Genomic DNA, 25,436 nt, shown 5'->3' on the forward strand with positions numbered 1-25,436 from the left:
GGGATAAGCAGAATCAAAGGGTGAAATGAACTCCTAATCCTTCTTAGGTCATAGCAATAGGTGGGGCCCCAGTTGCTCCAAAAAGGACCATGGCAGATTAACAGGAATAACTATCAGAGATGTTTGGCTTACTTTGCTTCAAATGCTTATTTGACCAAAGCGATCTGAGTAACTTTGCCTTACCAGCCTGGATGACAAGGCATGGGCACTAAAGGAAACTGTATATTAAGAATAAAGACTGAATAGAATAAAAATAAATAAATAATTTTTTAAATGGAAAAAAAAGGAATAATGAGAAATCCAAATAAAAACACACAAATTTAGAGTCATATGTAAAAAACAGAAACAAAAACAAACAGAGCCAGACAATTGCCCATACATCTATACTATGACTCTATGACAGAAACTTTAAATGGAATACACAGCATTCAGGATTTCTCAAGCAGCTAGTCATGAAAGTTTTGAGGAGGATCCTCCCATTCCTAATTTCTTCCTTTCTATTTTACCTCTTGGTTTGTAACTCGTTAATGCCATGGGTAGGTAAAGAAAAAAAAAAAAAAAAAACACTGGAGACTGTGGATTTAAAATGTTCAGTTTCTGTTCCAGAGACTGATAGTATAATAAGAGAGAAAATATCAAACATCTATCTTACTAAATCAAGCATAACATCTATAAAAAGGATTTTGCTTGATTTTTTTTTACGCGAGAATAAATCTATGCCTTTGCTTATTTACTTTTCATTAAATTTAAATCCTTGAGGGGTACAGTATCACATGGGTTCTGTGGCCAATGGCTTTGGCAAGAAGGTTGCTTCGAATCTGACACAAACCATGACACTGTTTCCATGAGCATGAATTACTTCTCCCCAGATTACTCTGGTTTTGTTTGGTTTGCCACCAAGAGTCACTGTGTTGTTCTTTCCTTTGTACACATAAGCACATCAATTGCCTAAATAGAATTCTGTTCCATCTCCAGCATATACACCTTCTATTTTTAAGAAGAGCTGTGTGCTCCCTCTGGTTCCGTTGACCACGCTTATAGTCAGCAAAAATGGCCTTGGACCACGGCCTTCCAGATTATTATTTGGCATTGTAGGAGTCCTGTTCCAAGCAGGCTTACACCCAAAGTTCAGCAATAGGAGTTCCACTCACCTCTATATTTTGCTTGATTCTTAAAAGTTACTGAAAGTTTTCTCTGACTAGGGTAGCCTTGGCACGGTAACCAGAGGAATATTCGGGGGAGTACTCCAAATGTCTACAGAATAGATTATTTTGCTACATTCACCCCTTCAATCTTTTTTTTTTTTTTTAAGATTTTATTTATTTATTTATTTGACAGACGGAGATCACAAGTAGGTGGAGAGGCAGGCAGAGAGAGAGAGAGGAGGAAGCAGGCTCCCTGCTGAGCAGAGAGTCTGATGTGGGGCTTGATCCCAGGACCCTGAGATCTTGACCAAAGCTGAAGGCAGAGGCTTTAGACCACTGAGCCACCCAGGCGCCCCTCTTTATTTTTTTTTTTTTATAATTTTTTACATCCCAAAATGAGAAAGACAAACTATCTTTCCTTTATTGTTTTACTTAGAGAGGTAAATTACGTAAAGTTATACTACATGAGTAAAAATAAATAAAATTAAAACTAAAGTAGCAAAAAAAGAAAAAAAAAGAATAAGATAGGTGATACAAGGTAATAGATTATACCTTCAGTGAGGGAACTAATGCTAGTAATTGCCTAGATGCTGACTGGGTGCAGTTTGAGTACCAAGCCCAAGGGCTTGTTTTCACTGTACAGTAGTTGGTAGTTAGTAGGTAGTTGGTTTTCTACCTACTAATTACAAGAAATTAGGCAGAAAGAAGCTACTTAATTTTCCATCCCCATTGGTCAGTTCAGTGTATAACATCTATAAATTATTACAAAACTACCCTTTCTCTAATTTACTCTAATCCTGAACAATGAACACAATTATATTACTCTCTATTGATCTCTAATTCTTAGTTTAGGCTCTTAACAAAATAGCCACAAAGAAATACAAACTGGGAAAGGAGAAAAGTAACAGGTTTTCACAAGATTTATGATCCCCAGCTATTTTATAATGTATATACAGCTCTGTAGATGAAAATTCTAACCATTTTATTGGCATGCTTATTACACACCTAATGAAGCTAAAATCTGGCATACTACCTGGCATTTTAATAAGAGCATGGCTTATTATGATGATTATTTAAGAGTAGATTTGCAGTTCAGGAATGATTATATGAATGTTATGAAATAAGAGCATATTTAACAAACATGCCAGAATTTCCATATTCAGTCGAAGGATATTCTCTTTAAAGGAGTCAGTCACCTAGTGAAATTGTGTATTTCTAATAAAGTTGCTGCTGCTGCTTTAACCATTTTAGTAACATCTTTAAACCTAACTTGGAGATCATTTATTAAAATTATCATTACTTTATCTTAAACAGAATTCTTATTCTAGGGTAGATTTGATTCTTAACTCCATTTAGTTTTAATGCAAATGTCAGTTTATAAATAACAGTGATCAGTAGATTAGTTATTACATATAATATATATATATCACATATACTATTATATGGGATTTTCAAATATTGCAAAATGGAGCTAAACTTAAATCCAAAAATGTGTTCTATTTCAATAACACTTCAAAATGAGGAAACATACAAGAAATCTGTAGTCCTAGCTTCTCTTGGGAAATAAAACTATGACTTAGTAGCATGAAGCAAGTGTTTCCTCAAAGTAACTATTATGGGAGTCAAACAGAGGTTGATCCCTTTAGAAGAGGAAATATATTTCCACTTTAATTCCTCCTTACACAACATATAAAAATACAGTGACATCAGGAGGACCTGACTCACTGTGTTAAAGCCAATTAGTATACTTGGTAAAACTATGTTGGCATTTTGGGTGGTCAAATACTTCAACTTACCTCATTGCTAGATTACCTATCCTTGCCTTGTTGAACTCTGGAGTAGCCTTAGGGTTTGTTTGGACCAATAAAATGTAGATGGAAATAAAATTTATCACTTTAGGGCAGAAGCTTATGAACTAGCATGCAGTTCACACATCTGGACATTTAGCTACGAGGCAATATTCCAAGCAGAAGTTTCTCCATTAGCCTTGACCCTGAAGAAAAGACAACGAAGAGCAAAATCATAGTCCATAACAAATGGGCAGCATGAGTGAGAAATAAATCTTTGTTGTAACCCACTGTGATTTGGGGACCATCTGTTACTACTATATGACCGAACTTATCCTGACAGACACCACATATTTACATTACCTCCCTACCCTCTATAAGCAACTAAATTTGTGACCCATGCTTTTCCTGTAAGTTCCCCTCTAATTTTAGAATGTGAAAAATTGAAGCTCAACAGGGTTAAACAATTTGTTTGGAGCTATTAAGTCAATCTCTGTATTCAGGTCTGTCTGACTCCAGAGTCTACACACTTTAATTCCTTACTCTACCACACCTTAATATATTACTAGAAGGCTATTCTATTACTTCTATCTTTCATAATACTATCAGTAAATAAAGTGGCTTTGAAATTCACTGTTTTCTAAAATATCTAATCAAAGCAGGTATCTTAAGTTGCTAAGTGCAATAACCTTTTTTGAAAAATTTTTCTAGAAACCATATAAAATATTTTTGTTAATATAGAACACTATACTCTTTGGATTTATTTTGTAAACACATTCTGTCTGTACCACTTTAAAAGTAATTTTAAATCATATTTATTTTTTGCATACAATTCATTTATTAATATTTAAAAAAACCAAATGCAAAGTAATAAACTTGGCTTCTTTTTCCCACAAAAATGGGGAATACATCTCTGTAAAGAAATTTTAAATTATTTTTACACATCAGTTTGTTGCTGGGATTAGTTTCAGCAAAAAACAATTAATGGGGAAAAAAAACAACTAATGGGCAAACCCTATAAAAAAAAAACACCCCAAAACAAAACAACATTAACTAATATTTAAAACTTTATAATATGGTAAGTAAGAAACAGTAACTGATCAGAAAACACCCTGCTCTAAAGTAATTTTCACACAGATTTCTATTATAGTGCAGTTCACTCCCAACAACTCTGAGCCCAGTAAGAGCACTTCTATACATACAGACATAACAAAATGATACAGTATTTATTGCAACAAATTAAAGTTTTTCATAATATATGTAACTTAAATACCCTCCCGCCCCCAGTGATAAAGTGGCTTCTTATTCCTTAAACATAGAAATTCTGTTCTTCATTGTAGAAAGATGAAGTCCTCTCATCAAAAGGCACATTCTTATCTGCAAGAAAACAAAAACAAAAACAAAAACAAAAATTTAATACTCATCCTGGAACAAATTAATACACATTTTAAAATATTCCTAAAGGATTGGAGTAGCAGGAAGGTAATGAAAATATTTAGGGGAATTATAATGAATGGCACTCATAAAATACATGATTATTTTGCCTGTATTAATTATATCAGATTCTATCTTTCAAAATATGATTCTAATATTTCCAGGGATTTTATATATAATTAGTGTAGATAATCAAAAATGATTTTAGTTATACTAAAGTGATAACCTCACATAATATTCTCAATTGACTTAAGTAAACAATAGTTATTTTTTTCTATAGTTTCTGTAACTAAAATTCTTTTTTTTTTAAAGATTTTATTCATTTATTTCAGAGAGAGAGACAGTGAGAGAGAACATGAGCGAGGAGAAGGTAAGAGAGAGAAGCAGACTCCCCGTAGAGCTGGGAGCCTGATGTGGGACTCGATCCCAAGACTCCAGGTTCATGACCTGAGCCGAAGGCAGTCGTCCAACCAAGGAGCCACCCAGGCATCCCTGTAAATAAAATTCTTAACTAATCCTTTTTCTTAACTCTCAGAAATAGGGATTTAACCGAAGCTGCAGGCCTGGAAGTATATTCTGAAATAAACAAACAAACAAAATGTGCTTTTTTAATTTGTTTGAGAAAGAGAGCAAGCGCATGCGCATGTGCGCATACACAGGCAGTGGAAGAGGGAGAGAGAATCCCAAGCAGACTGTACTGAAAGCAGAGCCCAACCAGGGGCTCTACCTCACAACACAGAGATCGTGACCTCAGGCAAAACCAGGAGTCTGACAGTTAATTGCCAAGGCTCCCAGGTGCCCCCTAAAATGTTTTTAATATTTATAATACAGTTTCAAAATGTATCCATATAGAGGTTTTCCACAGGTTTGTCTATTTTCTTACTCTACTCACTAGTTTATGGTAATATGAGGTTATTATTTTTATCACATCTTTATAGACCTTAATTCTAATTACACATCAGGCTGTACTGTTAATCTAAACCACAGCTTCCAAAAAACTTCTGCTGGTAAAAAGTATTACAACAAAAAGTATTTAGAGTAAAAGAACAGCAAAGGTGTGTGGATCTTACTAACTTAATAAATCTTTCTTCATAATCACCATTAAAATTTAGAATTCGTTGGAGATATCAATGACTAATACTCTCTTCTAATTTATTATTTTGTCTGAATATTTAGTAAACAATCTAAAGCCAATGAAATTCTTATATATCTTAATTTGAGGGTAAGTTTTTTAACAAAAACTCTGAATGTTATTAAAAAACAATGGAATCTACTCCTCATTTTTACACAACTCTTGTCTTTTGCATAACTGAAACTCTTGATCATTTCAATAATGAACTTGTGGACTATGAAAAAAATCAGATGAATAAAACTTGCAGTTCCATTTAGCAGAGTGAGAACATAAAATGACAGGTACCTAATTCCCCACTGTAGAATTAAATAGACTTTTGAATTCAGACCACTTTTGAGAACCTAGGCAACATTTAACAATGTTTATAAAATGTTTTGGAATCAAGAAATACCTAGTACATGAAGAGTCTCTTAATGTATAGTTTCAGGAATGCAATTTAAGATTCATAATCAACCCCCAAACAGGTGAACATGCATACCTGTCTATTATTTTACATATATCCAACATTTTACTGAACCGTTTTTACTTTCCAGACTCTACAACCTGCTTTCCTACTTAGAATATTGCATTAGTTGGGATTTCCTCAGAATTCCATCCCACATGTTTCATCCTGACTAACACTTAAAATGTGCTATGCAGAACCACCATTCCCTAATTTTTCTGGCATGACTAAACTACAGATCACCAATATCTAAGAAGATGTTCTTTCTCTACATGCCCGGTCGGAAATATTTTTAACCCATCAAGAATTAAACCCATTATCTTCTAGCCTTAAACCTGGTCTTCCTCTGAAACTTTTTTTTTTTTTTTAAGATTATTTATTTGACATAGAGAGATTGCAAGTAGGCAGAGAGGCAGACAGAGAGAGGGGGGAAAGCAGGCTCCCCACTGAGCAGAGAGCCCCATATGGGACTCGATCCCAGGACCAGAAGATCACAACCTGAGCCGAAGGCAGAGACTTAACCCACTGAGCCACCCAGGCGCCCCTCCTCTGAACCTTTTTAACTCAAACATTTGTAACACAACCTATAGTCACCATTCCACCTGAGGGAGGTAGGGGACACTGAGGTCCTCCCTGCATTCTACGGAGTACTACTGTTTTATCAGTTTTTCATTTCCCTCCCCTCCTAAACTTGCTTTTGCTTCTGCTTTGATACCTCTCAAGTGAACAGGTGAAACAGCTTCAAGATATTAGACCTTAGTTTCTTTCCACCTCTGATTTTCTCATAAGGTTACCAGGGTCCATTTCCTAGAACATGTATCTCATGGTATCACTCAGCTCCAAAGCAGTTGATGATTTATGACCATTTTCACAAATAGTAAAATTCAAATCCTTAATATATATATATATATATTAACATGGCCTTCTAGGTCTGGCCCCAAATCTGACTGATTTTCCATGACCCAAGACATAGCCTGTGTTCTAAAGAGGCTCACAACATGCCACATGCATACACCCTCATACCGGGAATCCCTTAGCAATGCTTTCACTGGAAATCCAACTTTCCTTTTTCATAAGGCTCTTATTTGAATAACTCACTAGTTTTAAAAATAACTACAACTCAAATATCACCTCTTCAGTGAACTCTCTTATTTTCTACTCTAAACTCAGTTTCTCAGAGTTCTCACAGCAATTTGAAAAATGTGGAGCTAAGCATGGCATGAGGAAAATAACCAAGGGTTCCCACGGTCCAGAGAGGTAAAACTGTACAAGACAGACTGGAGACTCAAAGAAACTTGGGGACAGACCCAGGATTACATAGTTTAATCCATGTGGACCTGTTAACAAGATGCTCTTTTGGCAGAAGGGATAGGAGAGGCTCACACCCCAAAACCTAGCAATACTGTAAGCTTACCTCCTCGTATGGAGAGACTATATTTCACAGTTTCTAAAACACATTGTTCATATTTTAACATCTCTGATTTTGAGATGCATCTTCCAACAGATGACAGGCTTCTTAGAATTGCTACTACATAGTTATCACTGCCTATATGTGCACAAAGTTGATCAAGCTGTTGTCACTTCAACAGAATTACAAGCATTTTTACAAGGGATCAGTTTAATATTTGGAATGCCTTTAAAGGGATAATAAAATGAATCATCACTGAAGCAAAAGTTACTGTATATGTACATAAAATGAAAGTAGTAGGCTACAGTTTATTGTCGGTGAAGCCAAAGTTTATTACTGGAACAATGGTATGAATTCCATATTCTTCCAAGAAACAACCATGTCTTTAAAAATGAGAAGAGGTCCCAATGTTCCAGGTAGATGAAACTCTAATTTCTGTTCTGAGAAGCTATTACAAACCAAGAAATGCATGTGAAGGCAGAAGCAACTGCCAAATTCTTTAGAGGCAATGAAGAATGTAAAAGTATTGAGAAGATAATATGCACAATTCCTGCATTACAGGAAAATATTATATTATTTCATAATAAAACTATTTTTTATTTCTTTGTGTAACAGCTTAAAATTAATAATATCTTAGATTAAATGGTACAAACTTCCATGCAACTTTTATCACCTTAGAGTGAAGGGAGTGGGGGAAAGGCATAGAGAATCTTCAATTAATATTGCTTAAATTTTGAGTTGATAATTTTTAAGTTGGAAATAACTACTAAAATTAACAGGTTAAATAAAGTTTTTCACCACTTAGAATTTAAGATCTAAAAATCTCTAAGAACATCACATCCTTCTTCAACCACACTCTATGGTAGTGACATGCAGAACAAGTATAGACAAATCTATTTCAAAGATAGTCTCAAGTGAAGACAGGCATAGGTAACCATGATACTTACTGCCTTGATTTATTTAAAATAGGGTGTGCAATATATTGGGCTGTGTGTGCTACTAAGTTTAATACTTAAGCACATTTTTTAAAAAATGACATTCATTCAATCACCGAACATATACTGAGTTATTATCTGTCAGGAAAACTGCTTGATACTGGATAAGATGGTGATGACAAAAAAGAATAAAGGAGAAAAACAATAACCATAATTCCCTGTTCTTATTATAGAGCCACAAATACAGCAAGGAAATCACTTAGAGGACAAAAAAGTGTGGCCTAGAAAGGAAGTCTGAACTGTAGTACCACTGATCAATTATTTACTGGGTAAGTCTTTCTTCATAATAATGGGATAAAACAGTTTCTAAGAGATTAAGCACATCTTTTTATGGAAGTTTTCAAGATGAAAAAAGAAACCTTTACAGAGCCCAAGAGGTGAAACAGCATTTAGGGATGCAGTACAATCAGGCTCTGTCAGGTGACTTGGTAAGGAAGAGCCAAGATTCAGGAGACTGAAGTTAAGGAGATTCAGTTGTCAATGGCAGAAGCTCACGAAAATACACTTGAGTCTACATAATCATATTATGTGGCTCCTTATTTTACCATAACACTTCTCAGTCTTGAGGATTTAATCACTGAAGTCTAAGGATTAGATCAGATGTCAAATGTTCTATTGTTCAGCCATTTACAGAATTCCCACTGTATTAAAAAACAAAAACAAAACAACCTCATCTCTTTATGATGTTAAATTCCTATTCTTACCGCTCTGCACAACTGCTACTCATGAACAATTCATTAGAACTCATACCTTTATGCAGTGGCCTTCAAAATCAAATATTTCTCTTACCAGGTGCCAAATTGAACCTTCAGAAAACATTCTGAATAATCAGGGTGACATATTATAAGCTCTCTGATATTCAACACTTACTATCTCCTTTTTGATTGCTAATAAAAATATTTTCTTTTTGTTTGTTTTTGTTAGCAAGGCAGGTAAAAGACTGTTGGGAAGAAGAGGATAAGTTCCAAAAAATTTTGATTTCCTGATAAAGAGCATGATGTGAGATGGGTTCTTGCCTCCCAGACTCTTGTTGTCTAAAACACAGATGCAATGGCTGAAATTACAGCAGTTATCTAAGCAAGATAAGACAAGCATGAGAAAATGTTGAAGAAAACTGCCTAACTATTTATGATCAAACAGCCATTGAATCAATACCAGGAGCTAACTACTACAGACTTCTTGTGACTTGGAAAAACTCCTGAATTCAGAAAAAATTTCTGTAATTCTATGCTCTTTATTAAAATAGACAAAACTAAAAATGTAGTTAAAAAAAAAAAAACAGTCCATCATAGAGAAGCAGAGAGTACATTAAGTGGTTGCTTACGTTTGAGAGGAGAGTGAAATGGAGAGTTGCTATTCAATGGGTATAAAGTTTGAGTTATGCAAAATGGATAAGCTCTAAAGATTTGTCCAACAGTATTGCACCTATGGTTAATAAACTGTAGTGTACACCTAAAAATTTAAGAAGGTAGACCTCATGTTAAGTATTCTTTTTTTTTAAAGCTTTTATTTATTTATTCATGAGAGAATGACTGAGAGAGAGCATGAGAGAGGAGAAGGTCAGAGGGAGAAGCAGACTCCCCCCAGAGCCGGGAGCCCGATGCGGGACTCGATCCTGGAAGTCCGGGATCATGACCTGAGCCGAAGGCAGTCCTTCAATCAACTGAGCCACCCAGATGCCCCAAGTATTCTTAACACACACAAAAAAAATCACCATGCTTCTCTGTGAGGTAAAGTGAACTGCAGTTATTAATAAATTTTATGGAAACCTCAGCTTGAGTATTTTTCAAACCTCAAGAATGTGCTGCCCTTCATACTATACAATGATACAATGATTAAAAGAAAAGACACTATTTTCAAGGATAACTTAAAAGGTAACTCAGAAAATCTTAAACTATAAAAACAGCTACAAATAAGTGCACATCAGGTTTGGGAACAAAACAAAACTGTCTTAGTGGAGGCAAGAGTATTGTTACTCTTTACTAACTTAAAAAATTTTGCAAATATTAGATTCTTGGAGCTGTCGGGGGTTTTTGTTTTGTTTTGTTTTCTCTCTCAAGTTCTTTTAAAGATAGGTATCTAAGGATTTTAAAGAATGGATAGAGTGTGGATTTTAAAGAACACTATCTGAGAATACAGGGAAAGGTTAATGACTTAACTATGTTTATAACTTTTCTGTCCATAAACTTGAGATCTTTGTCCCTGTACTGTCTTTAGCCCTACTCACACATATCAGCCTCATGAGTAGTTATGGTCTGCCTCCCATATCCATCTATATCACCAGAGAGAGACTGCAATCCAAACAATCACAGAATATAAATCCTGAACAAAAGTAGTGAACATTTCACTAAATGGATCGAGTGCTATACAAACAGAAACTTGTGGGGCACCTAGGTGGCTCAATCGATTAAGTGTCTGTCTTTGTTTGGCTCAGGTCATGATCCCGGGGTCCTGGGATGGAGCCCCGCAACAGTCTACCTGCTCAGAGGGGAGCCAGCTTCTCCTTCTCCCTCTCCCCCAGCTTGGGCTTTCTCTCTCTCTCCAATAAATAAAATCTTTAAAAAATTATAATAATAAAAAAGAAAAAAAAAGAAACTTGTGATTTAACTGTTGGATAAGCTTTCATTTAATTGAATTAATTTGAACCAGATCAGTCAAACACACTTTGCTCCAGGTCTGTTTTGTCCAACACAACAGCCACTAGGCACATCTGGCAATTAATAGTGAAATTCAATAAAATGAAAACTTCAGTTCCTCAGTCACACTAGTCATACTTCAAATGCTCAAGAGCCACATGTGGCCAGTAGCTATCGAATTAGACAGGACAACTCTAGATCGGGCAATGAGGGAGAAAATAGCACTATCAAATAAAATTTGATGTTACAGAGCATTTGTTAAAATGATATGCAAATGATTCATGTTCTTAACTAATAAGCACATTGCAATGTCTACTTATTAATGGAGCAAGGCAAATTTTCTTCTAAGGCTTGATGTCCACAGAAACGTAAAACATACCAAAAAGGAACAACATTACAGTTCTCTTTTATTACCTTTTATCACTTACTATTTTTATCATTCAAGTAATGACAAATGTAGGATAACACCCTTTAAAGCAGAAAAAGTACAGATGATCCTACTAGTAACACACCAGTAGACTTCCTAAAATACCAATTTTTATCTAACATAAACATTAACTGACACATTCCTATAATCCATTTACTTTGAATAACCTCAGTGTTTATTCTGATTGAAAGTAGTGTTTTAGAAATTAGAACTGTTTTCCAATTGGAAATTCTTTTTGAATAAGATCTTAATGAGTGTTTCTTGTTAAATACTTTCATCAAATCTGCTTTCTAATTCTGATATGCTGAGGTTAATGGTCAGAAAATATTTTGTGGTCAAGTAACACTGAGCACAAATGTAATGAAGACATACAGTATTAAATTTAATGAAGCAGAACGAAAGTAGCTAAAAAGCAAATTTAGGGTTTTAAAAATTATATACTTGACAAAAATTACTAAAACAGGCTTGAAGTGATGGTATGTGTCAGCTTCTGTTTTTTTTTTTTTTAAGATCTTATTTACTTATTTGACAGAGAGAGCAGATGTGCATAAGCAGGGGGAGCTGGACAGAGAGAGGGAGAATCAGGCTTCCCACCAAGCAGGGAGCCCGATGTGGGACTAAATCCCAGGACCCTGGGATCATGACCTGAGCCGAAGGCAGATGCTCAACTGACTGAGCCACCTAGGCACCCTGTAAGTGTCAGCTTTTAGAAGCTGCTACAAAGACTGTTAAAATGTCTTATAGTGTACATCATCATAAAATACTAATAATTTTACTTTTCAGGAGAAATCAAACAAAATTGCAAAAGAGTATTATTCCCATTTGTTGTTTTGTGTTGTAAAGCATGGATTTAAACTTTTAGGGACTGGTTATGAGTATTTGTTTCCAATATTTTTCTTTGAGAAAATGAAGGTAATTTTTAGTCAGCATATGCTAATTCCTCATTAGTTTTTCTATCCAAGAGGGCTGAAACACCCAACAAAACAGTTAAAGAATCGACATTCGTTTTTTTAGTTTTATAAAATCTTTGTGTAAAATGTTTAAGTAATCAAACATAAGAAATTACCCTAATATACAAAATTAGGATGTCAATAGCAAATTTGAGAAAAATTATATTAACCAAGTTGTTCAAGATACTTTTTTTTACATTCCTACATTTTCCCAATTTGATTAAATTAACCTCAATGCTTAAAGTGCTAGATATAGTGGCAATGGTGGTTAACTCCTCGGTATCTATTCAAACACAATGATAATTCTGAGCTAATCATGGTACTTCCATTTTTCTTCCCAGGTTTTAATTTAGAAATGGCCACATGGCCAATGATATGGAAAGCAAAAACAAACAAACAAACAAAATAAAAAAAACAGCTCTATTAAGAGTTTCTGGGGTGGGGCGCCTGGGTGGCTCAGTGGGTTAAGCCGCTGCTTTCGGCTCAGGTCATGATCTCAGGGTCCTGGGATCGAGTCCCGCATCGGGCTCTCTGCTCGGCAGGGAGCCTGCTTCCCTCTCTTTCTCTCTCCGCCTGCCTCTCCATCTACTTGTGATTTCTCTCTGTCAAATAAATAAATAAAATCTTTAAAAAAAAAAAAAAAGAGTTTCTGGGGAAATCCTTCTCATTCCTAAGGAAGGTACACAAGAGAGCAAGCCCCTAACTTCCACTGAAAGTTACCGTTCTAGGTATAATTATAGGAACTGCTCGCACCATCCTATTAATCAGCCTAAAAATGAAGCCAACACATGGTGTGCAGAACCAGGGGATTGCAAAGAAAAGGAGTCAGAGCCATGATATACTGTGTTCAGAGTCAGCCCTATCTGTGACATACTATTATATGAAATAATAAATTTCCTTGAAATTTAGATTAAACTATATATTGGCAGTTTCTTATGGTTCCATCTAATATAAAGAAACAATGAAAATAATTACCCCAAATTCTAACTGCCAACAACAATCATTAAAATTCTAATGTATTAAAAACCACAATAAAAACACTCCTCTCAGAAAGAGCTGACTACAAAAGGATAGTTTTATGCTGTGATAAAATTATAGGCAAGGAAATTCATTTGCCTCTCTGGAAATAACTTGCTTCCTGTTATTCTGTGGATAGAACCTGGAAAATAAAGAGGAACTAATTTTAGAAAGCACTTAAACAATGAAGGCAGCATCAGTAAGAGCTAATTCCATAAGAATTACCAGCAGTTATACTGTAAACTAGTATGATTCTGCATTGCAGTTGGCAAGGTAGGCAAATCATAATATCTACATTCCTCATTTGTAGGGTCCTCATTTGCAAAATAAAGAGTAATAGCAAGAGCTGATATAGAAGACAGAATGAAGAGTATTTATAATTATTCTCTTTATAAAGGTATAAATCAAATAAATATTTAAGAAGTAGAATTAAATTACAGCAGGAAGAAAAGCCTCAATTACTTCAACTCTCTGAACCTCAGATTTCTTATCTTTAAAATAAGACCAAAAGAAACAACTTTATAAGACTGTCTCGATGATTCCATAATGTATGTGAGGAGCCTAGTACAGTGCTGGTATATCCTGTACTCAAGTAGATACTAGCAAGTGAGTATTTAATTGCTCCTAGTGTAATTCTGTTACTCTACTGTGTCCAGGCTCTCCCCTGGGCTCAGTGGTAAGTCCTCTGATTTTATCCTTCTAAAGATATCTCTACTAATATTATCATCCATTCTCCTGGTTTCTTCTACCATTTATATAAGACTGCTGGGAAGTCTTTGGTGGAAGTCCTCTTTCAGGGCCTAAAATATTTCTATCTCCATAGAAATATTGATTTTCCCCCTTTATTAACGGGAGAAACAAAGGGCATTAACCCTGATAATGTTACTTAAGTCAGTCACAATAAGATCTATATGTATCTTTCCCACAGGATAAATTTGAAATGTTGACTAAAGTGATGGCATAATGCATGTTTAATCTTTAACATTAGAAGATCAGAGAGAGTCTTGCCCAATGAATCAGCTTCAAATAAAGTAGCAGAGTTTGGACCATGTATCTCATCACAGACAATAATCTCTAAGTTACAGATGGTAACAGAAATATTAACACACCTTTACGAAACTGTAGTCAGCAGCAGAAAATGACTGTTTTTCTACTATGAGACTGTAGTAGAAATGTGTCTACCTTCCCGTGAGAGTCAGAAAAAGGTCTGTAATTGCACAGACTATGAAAAAAAAAAAAATCGAAGCAGAGGACTAGAATCAGTGTAGGTGTTATTTAAATGATGTTTAATATTGTGTGAAGAATTTAAAAAAGGAGAACAAGAGGAAAACTGCTCAATATTTGAAGTATCCATCTTATTGCTCATTGTAGAAGAGGCAAAAGTAGGTGTGCCCTGAAAAAGAACATTACCCCTGATTTTGGCAAGGTCAAAAATAATAAAGGGAATCCCAAGTCTAGCGAGGATGTCTTTGTTCTCTATTCTGGCCTATGCATATCTACTACATTGTTAACTAAAATGAGGATGGGCGTTTTGTCTAATTTTGTTCACCACCATATCCCCATAGCTTAGTAAAGTATTTGGGGACAAACAGGCAGTTTTTCATTGTTTTTAATGAAAAAAATGAATCTATGCAATTTGCTATGTCCAATGGGATGCCTCATAGTCACCTCTCATTTTCATGGTTCAAACTGTTTTCACCCTTTTTGACCTATAATCCCAGTTCTGGAAATTTACCCTGAAAATGACCTGCAACAATACAAATATACATATGCACAAGGCTATTCACTGAAGTATAACTTGTAATTGCAAAGTAATTGAAAATTACCTACATGTCAAAGCATAGGCAATGGAGTGAATAAATCATGGTACCTACACAGCATGGGACATTATGCAGATGTTAAAATTGAAAAATATCTCTATAAACTTATACAGCCTTGAGTTATAGGAGATATCACAAAGTGCAACAAAAAAGTATAAAAGAACATATATTGCAGGCTAGCTCTTGTGTAAGAAAGAAAAGTGTTAAGAAATACATATTTCTATCAACTTTTATCAAAAGAACCACAAGGAAGAGAGACCAGATAAATAATGAAAGTGATTACATACAAGAGGTAAGATGATGAGAATGGAGAGGAAAGAATGCAAGAGGGGAAGACACTTCTCTGAGTGTAGGTGCATGTATAATCTTCAAAAAAATGTGTACAGTTTTTAGTTTGGGAGGCATGTTGGTATTTTTTGTATTAAAATGACAATGACTCTCTGACAAATAAATAAAAAATCTTTAAAAAAAGGACAATGAAAATGGGAAGGGGAAGAAAAAAATCTACAGCAGAAAGCAAGTTCAAATTACTTAAATTATATTTCAAATGACTATGATAAACACACTGAAGAGGGAGGAAGAAACAGGGCCAAATCACTTATATATCTAATAATAAACTCTAAGTTTTGGGCAAGATGGGATTGTGAAGAGAGAAGAAACAAATACTAAACCTTCTTAGGAGGCTTGTTTATTTTAGTGCCATAGGAAAAGCAATTTTGAAACTGTATTAGTTTTATTACAGAATTGAGTAAATGAATAAATGCTGATGTTGGGATCCAAAAGATTATTGGAAGTCACTCTAATGACGGAACAAAGAGAATGCCACTATGGAAAAGGAAGAAGGCAAGAACACAGTGGCAACAGACCAGCAAGGTAGAATGGGAGGTACAAAGTAATACTATGTAAAGTATGCATACATATGTGAGTATGCATGTGCATGGACACACATGTATATGTGCACATACACACACATTTCACAGACCTGTCTGCTGAAGGGGCCAAGAAGCAAGGACACACCCTAGTAACGAAGCACTCACTTGGCCACTCAAAGAAACCAAGGCTCTTTGGAGAAATGGCTAATTCTACCACTAGGGCAGGGTAGGTATAAAATGAACCCGGAACATCTTATTAGGCCAGAATGTGAGGAACAGCTTTAAAAAAATAAAAGCAAGTCACAAGGGCACAGAAGCCAGCTTGAAGAGGCTCTCACTGGCAAAGAGAGAATGGATTCTAAACCACTGAAAAGGGAGAAAAATCATGACTCCATAATGTCAATAGTTAGATAAATGAAACAGAAGGAACACTACAATATCAACGCTGATTGGTAAATATGAAGGAAATGTTAAAGTTGGAAAATTATTATTTCGCAATTCTCACAGTGAAGATTAGATCAGGCAAGAATCAAGACTAATGACTGCTAAACTTAGGGAAAATTTTTGATAAAAACAATTTTCATGATTTTAAAACCTCTTATTAGTTGCAATGGAGAAAAAATAGTAACATACTAGAGAAACTGGGAAAACCTTAAGCAGGTGCATCAAAGTTACTACTGCTAATGAAAGAAAGAAGGGCACTGTGGGTCTCCAGACAGGATACCCTGAAAAAGACATATCATGATCTATACAGTATTTCAGGTAAGAATGCATAATCTGAATCTAATTATAAGGAAACATCAGAATATTAGGTAAATATAAAATGAGGAATATGCATTCTTCTGTATCTGTATTAAAAGATAGAAAAAGAACACACAAGAGAACAAACAAAGTAAAATGTTGGTAAATCTAGATTTAAGAACAACAGGATATTCTTTGTACTATTTTTATTCTTATAACTTTTTGAAATTCTGAAATTATTCCTAAATAGGCAAATTGTTTCTAAAGTAATACATAAATATGTGATCTTTTCTCAAAGATGTGAAAAAATCAACATAGAAGGATATATAAGGACAAATGAAAATAAAAATGAACTGTCAATCTCCTAATCTCACCTTTTCAATACAAGAAGTTAAGTGTCACACAGTCAGGATTTTTTTTTTTTTTTCTATTTTGTGACTGTAGTGTATCCCAAGTGGCCAGATCAGTGCCAGACATTCAACAGCTGCTATATAAATAGCTGCTCCATCATTCATTCCTTAGATGAATGAATGAATGAATGAATGCATGCATGCATAAATGAGTAAGTAAGCAGCATTTATTTGCTGTTCTTATTTTAAACATATCTATATTAAAGTTTTTTCTAAGCCTTTTTTTTAAGTATATGGGGTCACACTACTAAAAATCTGAAGATGTCATTATCAATTATCATTGGTATCACTGATAATTATCATTACACCTGAAACATGCTTCTCCATTAGTATAGCCATTTCTCCCTCCTCTACTCCCCAAACACAATTACTAAATTGTGTTCATAATACCTTTCAAAGTCTCTTTAATAATTTACTCCTTTCTATTTCTCTTGCTATTGCTTTGATACTGGATACCCCATGAACTTGTGCCAGTCACCCCATGAACTTGTACCATCTAACCGGTCTTCCCGGTTGCCTTACTCCTTGTCTTGCTTTTCTTCCATCTACGCAATCTTCAGAACAGAACTTTGATTCTGTTTCCCCTGTCTTAAAATTTTCCAGGTGACTTTTCATAACCTGTTGAGTGACTTCTCACTGTCTGCCATGGATCATGATCTGTCTTTTGATTCTTTGTTCTGCCTTACCCATCACTCTTATTTTTGCATTTAAAGCTCAAAAGCTATTCATTCACTCAATTTTTATTCTTATAAATATTAATATAGCATCTATTGAACTTCTTTTAGTTCCTCGAATACTCTATATTCTCTTTGGCTTCTGGTACTTTGTACCTACTGTTCTCTCTCCAACCCTCACCCCTATATCCACTTTTAATTCTGCTAATTTTTACTCATTTTTTCAGGTCTCAATTAACATATCATATCCAAGAGGCTTCTCTGGACCATTAGTTTTTGGTTATTTGTTCTATGTCACCACTACAAGTTCTCATATCACCTTATACTTTGTTCATGTAACCCTAATTAATGTCTAGCTCCTTAATAGAATACAAAATTCATGAAAAGTGGGCATAAGAGAGGGATAAGTACTGGAGAAATGTCTGATGATGCATGCTGCAAAACAAAAGAGAACTATAGGTAATTATAGCTCATGGAAATCATTTCCTTCTTTATGTGCCTCCTACATTCCCTGGTCTCTCTTCATCCTTCATCTTTCTAGGCCAACTTCCACTAATACAAGAAGTATTACTGCACAACATAAATCTGATTATCTAATTACATACATTCCACATAAACGATACCAATGGTTCTCCAAAAACAGCAGGGTAATACCACTCTTTAGCAGATTGTAAAACTCCACATATTTCTCTCAAATACAAACAAATAACAACAACAACAACAATGAAAGCTTGCATATCCCTATGTCCTGCCAGAGCTGATCCTCCCAACCTTGCGTGTATAAAAACCCAAGATTTCTGTACTCCTGGTACTTCTTGTACTTGATTGTGGACTCTAGTTGTCCTTTAGCCAAATAGTCTCCCTTGTATTCCAACATGTCTTTCCCTACTGAGTGGAATCTTTACTACCTCCTTTCCTTATTCCATTTGCTTTGAAACTAAGTCTATAACCATGTAATTTTGCTTATGCAAATCTCTTAGGAAGGGTCTTAATGCTCAGCAAGAACAGATCTGGGAATAGATACCACAGCAAAACTAGCAGACCATCAGTCCCACAATTTTGAGTGAAAGTATGATTTACAAATAAAAGAGCACATACTAAAATCAAAATATCTTCAGAATGCAAAAAGAAAACCAAGTTTACTAATATTTCTTTCTCCCTCTCTCTCACACACACGAAAGACTTACTACATATTACTTTGAATACGTAGCAGTTAAAAGGACAAAGCTCTGCAAGGGGATCTATTAACACAGATTTCTTTCTAGATAGTATTCTATTACTTAAATCTATTTCAGCAAAGCAATATACATGTGAACTATCGGTTGGGTAGCACAAAGAACATCATGAAATAGAAACAAATAAAATCTGTTGGGATAAAAACTGCTAAATGAAATACTGTATTCTTTTACTTTATTTTTTCAATTTAGTTATCCAGGATTTGCCTCCCTAATTCATGGAATGAAACTGCCCAACAGTTACTTACCTTCGAGGATGATTGGCATCAAACAAAGTGTTATCTTCATCCTCATCATCTTGTTCTAAAGGTGTCAACTCCATGTTTTCTATGTTAGTGTCCAAAACTCCGTATCTCCTCGTCTTTCGGTTTCTTCTTCTCATTCTATTAAACGGAACATATTGATCAATAAAAATTATTTGAATACAGCATTGATGACCCTTACTTTATATTGATTTGTAAACTACAAAACAATCCCTCGGTTGCTGACATCAGAGGCACTCAGTATCAGAATAACTGCATTTCGGAAATGGAAACAATTGACTATCTAGGATTATTTATGAAACAAAATCTATCCTACTTGTCTTGTACCACTTTTTCTGTCTGACCTATTCTCTTCTCTAGCAGCTTATGGTATGGACAGATAAATCCTTAAGGTACCACATACTTAACGAAAGCCTTCTATTCCAGCCTTCCCTACCTTCCTCATGCCTTCTTACTACTGGGCAGGATTTGGTACTTTCTGCCCCACTAAGAAACCTATTATGTATATACATGTTCAAATTCTGCACTAAGTAGCTTAAAAACCTGGCTGCACATCAGAATCACCCTGGGTATCTTTAAAAGCTTCATACTTAGTCCTTATTTCCACATAATTAGTTCAGAGTTTCCACAGAAAAGGAACTAAGCATCAATATTTTGTTGATGTTCTACAAGTTTTTCCAATGTGCTGAAAACCACGACTAGTGGTTCCTGAAGTGTGGTTTCCTGAATCAGCAGAATCACTATCAACTAATAATTTTTTAGAAATGCAAATCCTCATGCCCACTCAGACCTAGTAAATGACAAACTTTGATCTTGAGGCCCATAAACTCATGTTTTAATGTTTTAACACACACTTCTCATTAGTAAGATGCATGTTAAAGTTTCAGAACCACTGCTCTAGATAACTCAAATAACTTGATTTTTTCCTTCAAAGTGTTCACCTCAATCTGCATTTATATTTGCTTATGTATATGGTTATTTGAGTGTTCATTTGCCTCTCTCCCACCAAGTTCCATGAGGGCAATTATGCATGTCTTGTTCACCACTCTATTACTACTCTGTAGCAGTGTCTGATTCAGATGCTCTTTAAATATTCATTCAGGGTCTAAGTGATATCATATTCTCGCTCAGTGCTCCAAATCCTACCCTATAATTAGTGCCCAAGTTACCTCCAATGAAATAACCTCAAATCCACACACAAGAAAACATGTTTTACACAAATAACTATGGGAGATTAAGAACAAAATAGAAGATATTTCAGTAAGTGACAACATGGAAATTTACTTAAATGTATGTTTCTGGGTCAATTTATTTGATGTAACAGTGTGATAACAAATACCATGACTACCGCGCCAACTCTGAAGAGCTATCTATACAAGTTTCTGCAAATGTGACTATGGGAATCCCCTAGGAGAAAAACTCTCCTACACATACATACATGTACTACACAGATATACACAAACATTTGCTCAAGAGATATTTGAATTTTATTAAGCATCAGGCATTGTGCTAGCTTCTGAGTGTGAAGCACCTGGTCTCAGTGGTGAAAATTTAGAAAATTATACTAAGCCTGGATAAAACCCAAGAAAAGTTTCCACCTGTGACTGCCTATAGATCTATCTATATGTCTACCCAAAGGTGATGGGACAGGAAACAAGAGGTTTAAGTACAGTATTTAAAACTACAAATGCAACCAGTATAAGAGTTAATACTAATGTTAAGACTTAAATAATGGCAATAAGAAGTATAAGCTATATATTAACAAGTACATATATGTGTTCATGCTTGTATGTGCACACATTCATACACACTCCCTATGTAGATCAGAAATCTAAACTTTTTCTGCAAAAGATCAAATATAAATATTGTAGACTTAAAGACCACATATGGCTTCTTGCCACACATAGTCACCTTAATCTTTCGTTGTTAGTTTAATTCTTCATAATCCTTCAAAAATGTAAAAAAAAAAATTCTTGGTTCATAGGTCTTAAAAAAATAGGTCAGTGAACCAGATCTGGCTGATGCTCCACAGTGTACCAACCAGTGATTTTATATAAAAATTTTATGTAAAATTTTATGAAAAATGTAAAATGTAATTTTATGTAAAAATGTATGAGGCCACATAAAATAAATACAACAGAATTACTTCTGAAAGTAATTCACAAAAAAACTAAGAAAAATACTGACCCAGGAAGAAGGAATAAAAAGTTCTGGGGAATTACAGTTCATTATTAGTCCTTTTGAACCACATAACTGAATAACATATTCAAGCACTCTTTGGGTTAAAAAAGTTAATACACAAGAGTGAGTAAAGCTACTTGGCAATCTAAGTTAGGATATTCAGAGTTAGGATTTCTCCTCTTCCCTTTTGCCAGGTTTCCACTCAAGTTTCTACACCATATATGGCTTTTCAAACATTCTCTCATTTTCAATAAACAAGAAATTAATGTCATGTGACTTATTTTCAGAAAAAAATAAGATCCTTCCAGGTCATATATACCAAGTAGTCAATCTGTCAATATCCTAGTCATTGCCAGTCACAGGATACTCTGGCAAGGCTTAAAAAAGAGAAGGATACAAATATAGACCTTAAGGACTATTGCAGTTTTATCTCAGCTGACATTCTTCTCCACTCCCAAGGTCTTCATCCTCTCTTGAATGAATTCCCAATCTTTCAATGACTGGCTAATCTGGCAAGCAATGTTGTTTTCTCTATCTTTGTATAGTGTAAATGTTTGACTGTATCGGTTTGAGCACTTTGTTATTCTAGCTTGCACTCCCCTTTAATCATTTATATAAAATAGTATCTTCCAAACACAAAGAGCTTCCTAAGCTCTTTAAAAAGAAGGAACTATTTCATATACACAGAAAGTACACTGTTAGGCACCAAGTAAGTGGGGGAATGCAGTTCAATTTAAATGAAGTCAGTATTTTAGTAAATGTTACTAATTCATACAAGAATAATTCAAGTAAAAAAAAAAGCAACTGTATATTGTTAAATAGAATTTAAAGTTGAAATGCAATTTCTAAAAAAAAAAAAAGTTCCCTAAATCCAAAGATCTAGGCACTGATGGCTACATGATTGTGATAGCAACTTGAGTATAAAAACATCAAATATATCCATATGCAGTGATTTTTCTCAGGAAGGGTCAAAAGCATCTGTAAATCTTCAAAATTACTGAGCTGATTCAATGAACTATCTACCAAAATAATAAATATTAAACATAAAATACAAACATAAAATAATAAAAGTATACTGAAATTTTAAGTAAAAAGACTACTCTTCTTTTTTTAATATGCAGTGTGCCTTTTTTTAAACAAAGGTTTAAGAGGGCTTTTAAAATTCAGACAATTTTAACAGCTATAGTTCTTTTCTCACAAATGAATGTTTTCAGTAAGTTCATGACAATCTTGTCTATGTGTGTTGACAATTATACACATATAATTATAGATATTACACTTTTCTATTACACATAGTAAATGCATACTGCAGTATGAAAACGAATTTTGTTGGCTCTTAACAAAAAAGTAGGGACTTTATAAATGTGTAGAGGAAAATATGGAAGATTAAAAGGGCAAAAGATAATAACTATATGGTTGATAATACTGAGTGATACTCACTCATCACATGGCATGCACAGGTAAATGATCCTGATCAGATCCACTGCAAATAATCACATTATCATTCAAACAGCTTTCTAATATAGTTGTAGATTCCTCAATGTTCCATTATATTCAGGTTGGTAAGAATTATTTCTGTTTAAATAGCATGTAAAAGCTACAGTATAAAAATAAAGCTGAACTGCTAAAGTAAGCTTGATAAAATTTTATGTAAAAATGTATGAGGCCACATAAAATAAACACAACAGAATAAAACTCCATTTCATTTTACTACTCTATGAAAGAGACAAAACTGATCAATATAACTTGCTGTGCCCATCTGGTTTTATTCTTTTTCCTTTCTTTTAAATGAAAGCCTATAGGGTATTAAGTATGGGAAGATTTAAGTAATATTCCTTAATTTCCTTAACTCCTTAATTTCTATAACACATTCAAAACTAAACTGAGGAATATATTATTTACTGGGTATTTTATATACACACATTCTCCTATCTGAGAGGCATTATGATAAAGCAGAATAATTCTTAATAACTAAAAGTTTAACTACTGATTAAAAAAAAGTGATAAACTGATAAAAAACTGATAAAAAAGTTTTGTCTTAGCTATTTATGGGAAAATAAAATAATGATCAAGAATGATTTTGCAACTAATTACGTTGCCATTAAAACACAATACAAATAAAAATTAGTGAGCCACAATTTTAGTGGTCTACAATTTATCAAGAAATCCAACTCAACTGAATACATATATATAAAAATACTTTAATCTGATACCTCTCTCATCTTCATTCCCCATTGCCAAAACCCAATCCATCAGTTGTCTTTTCAAGTTCTTCAAGAAGCAGAAACCAGTAAAAAATAAGATTATGTTATGGGCTGAACTATTCAAATTCATATGATGAAATCCCAACCCCTATCTCCTCAGACTATGACTTTATTTCAAGATAAAGTCTTAACAGTCAATTAAGATAATATAAAGTCATCAGAAATGGTTCTAATCCAGTATGATGTTGGGAAAAAAAAGAAAAAGAAGAAAGTTTTCAGACAGACACACATACAGAAAGAATACCAAGTGGAGAAGAAGATGGCCATCTTCACGCCAAGGAGAGAAATTTGAACAGAAATTTGTTTATTAATCTGCTCAAGCTGCCATAACAAAATGCCATAAAATTGACTGCTTAAACAACAGAAATTTATTTGTCAATATATTGGAGGCTAGAAAGTCTAAGAACAAGGTACCAGGTTTCATTCTGAGGCTTCTCTTGGCTTGTAGGCAACCACCATTTCACATGTGCTGACTTGACCTCTTCTTTGTGTGTGTAGGGAGAGAGCTCTGGTATCTCTTCCTTTTCTTATAAGATGCATCAGCCCTTATGGCCTCATGTGACTTTTATCATTTCTTGTAAGTCCTGTCTTCAAATACAGTTACATATGAATTTGGGGGGTGGGTGGTAGGACATAAACATTCAGTCCAGAACATTCCCTCACAGCATTCAGAAGGAAGCAAGCCTGCCCATATCTTGATTTCAGTTATCTAGCCTCTAAAACTGTGAAGTAAAAAATTTTTGTTGTTTAAGTCGCCCAGTTACAGCAGGAAACCCTGGCAAACTGATAGATCATAGGAGGTTTATTAGCGGGAAGGTCTCCAAAGAGAGAGGGAGAGAAAAGGAGAAGAGGAGATCCTATGAACGTTAATGCAGGCCTGCAGCCTGTGAAAGAGAGTGGGAAGAAAGAAGAGTTGGGTAGGAAGAGCAGTAGACTACAATGCAGTTCTGAGAAAGTTTTGACCAGCCAATGGGATGTCCTTAGGCAAAGAAAGATTATCCATTAGAGGAAGGAGTCCTGATGGCCAGGTTTGGCCACACTCAGTCACTGGCTGGAAAAGGCCTAAGAGTTATGGCCCTGGCATGGATACAATGATGGATCCAAAGCTGTGACAGCTGGAGGCTGTCAGGGTCTTTTATGTTTCCTGCAGCAGGGTCTTTTATAGGGAAGTCTGATCAGTGTTATCTCCGGGGCTGTCACAAAGTCCTATTGATTGTACTTCCTGAGAATCATTCAAATTCACTTAAAGTATTCATCACTGCTACAATCAATCACCTTGACTTGATATAGCTTAATAACTGTGTACCTCTATCTGCTCTGGTCACCCACTAATCTCCCCTCCATCCTCTAAAATCTCCAATGGTTTCCTATTGTTCAAGAGTAACAATTATGTAATATGGCCTATAAAGTTCAACATAGGATGGCTCATACTTACCTTGCTAGCCTCACCTTGCTGTTTCCTCTACATTCTGCTTCACCTTCTGCACTCCAGCCACAAAGACTTCTAACTTGTGTTCCCTTATAATGGCCATGTGTTCTCTGTCATTGGCCTCACACTTTACCCCACACACCACGCTATTGCCATGTTAATGCCTATTCACCT

At 34.8% G+C, this 25,436-nt stretch overlaps 1 protein-coding gene and 1 pseudogene across 3 annotated transcripts in view; both read right to left on the bottom strand.

The window, feature by feature from the left end:
- Positions 1-219: 219 nt before the first annotated feature.
- LOC309860924 (large ribosomal subunit protein eL33 pseudogene) lies at positions 220-1,076 on the bottom strand (annotated as a pseudogene). The gene has a single exon. The product of its transcript is annotated as a large ribosomal subunit protein eL33 pseudogene (transcript).
- A 2,655-nt stretch (positions 1,077-3,731) lies between these two features.
- Positions 3,732-25,436, bottom strand: part of FAM174A (family with sequence similarity 174 member A) — a gene marked incomplete at its 3' end in the record, with an annotated part of 38,498 nt that continues 16,793 nt past the window's right edge. The window contains exons 2-3 of one of the 2 annotated variants that reach the window (XM_082723839.1): positions 19,374-19,508; positions 3,732-4,309 (exon numbers count right to left, since the gene is read on the bottom strand). In XM_082723839.1, coding sequence (XP_082579965.1) covers positions 4,306-4,309; positions 19,374-19,508 — 139 coding nt within the window. Of the gene's footprint in view, positions 4,310-19,369; positions 19,509-25,436 lie in introns of those variants that run through there. The other variant, XM_082723840.1, reaches the window with a different exon arrangement.

This window comes from Mustela nivalis (genome assembly GCF_964662115.1).
Source record: "Mustela nivalis genome assembly, chromosome: 3".
Lineage (NCBI taxonomy): Eukaryota > Metazoa > Chordata > Mammalia > Carnivora > Mustelidae > Mustela > Mustela nivalis.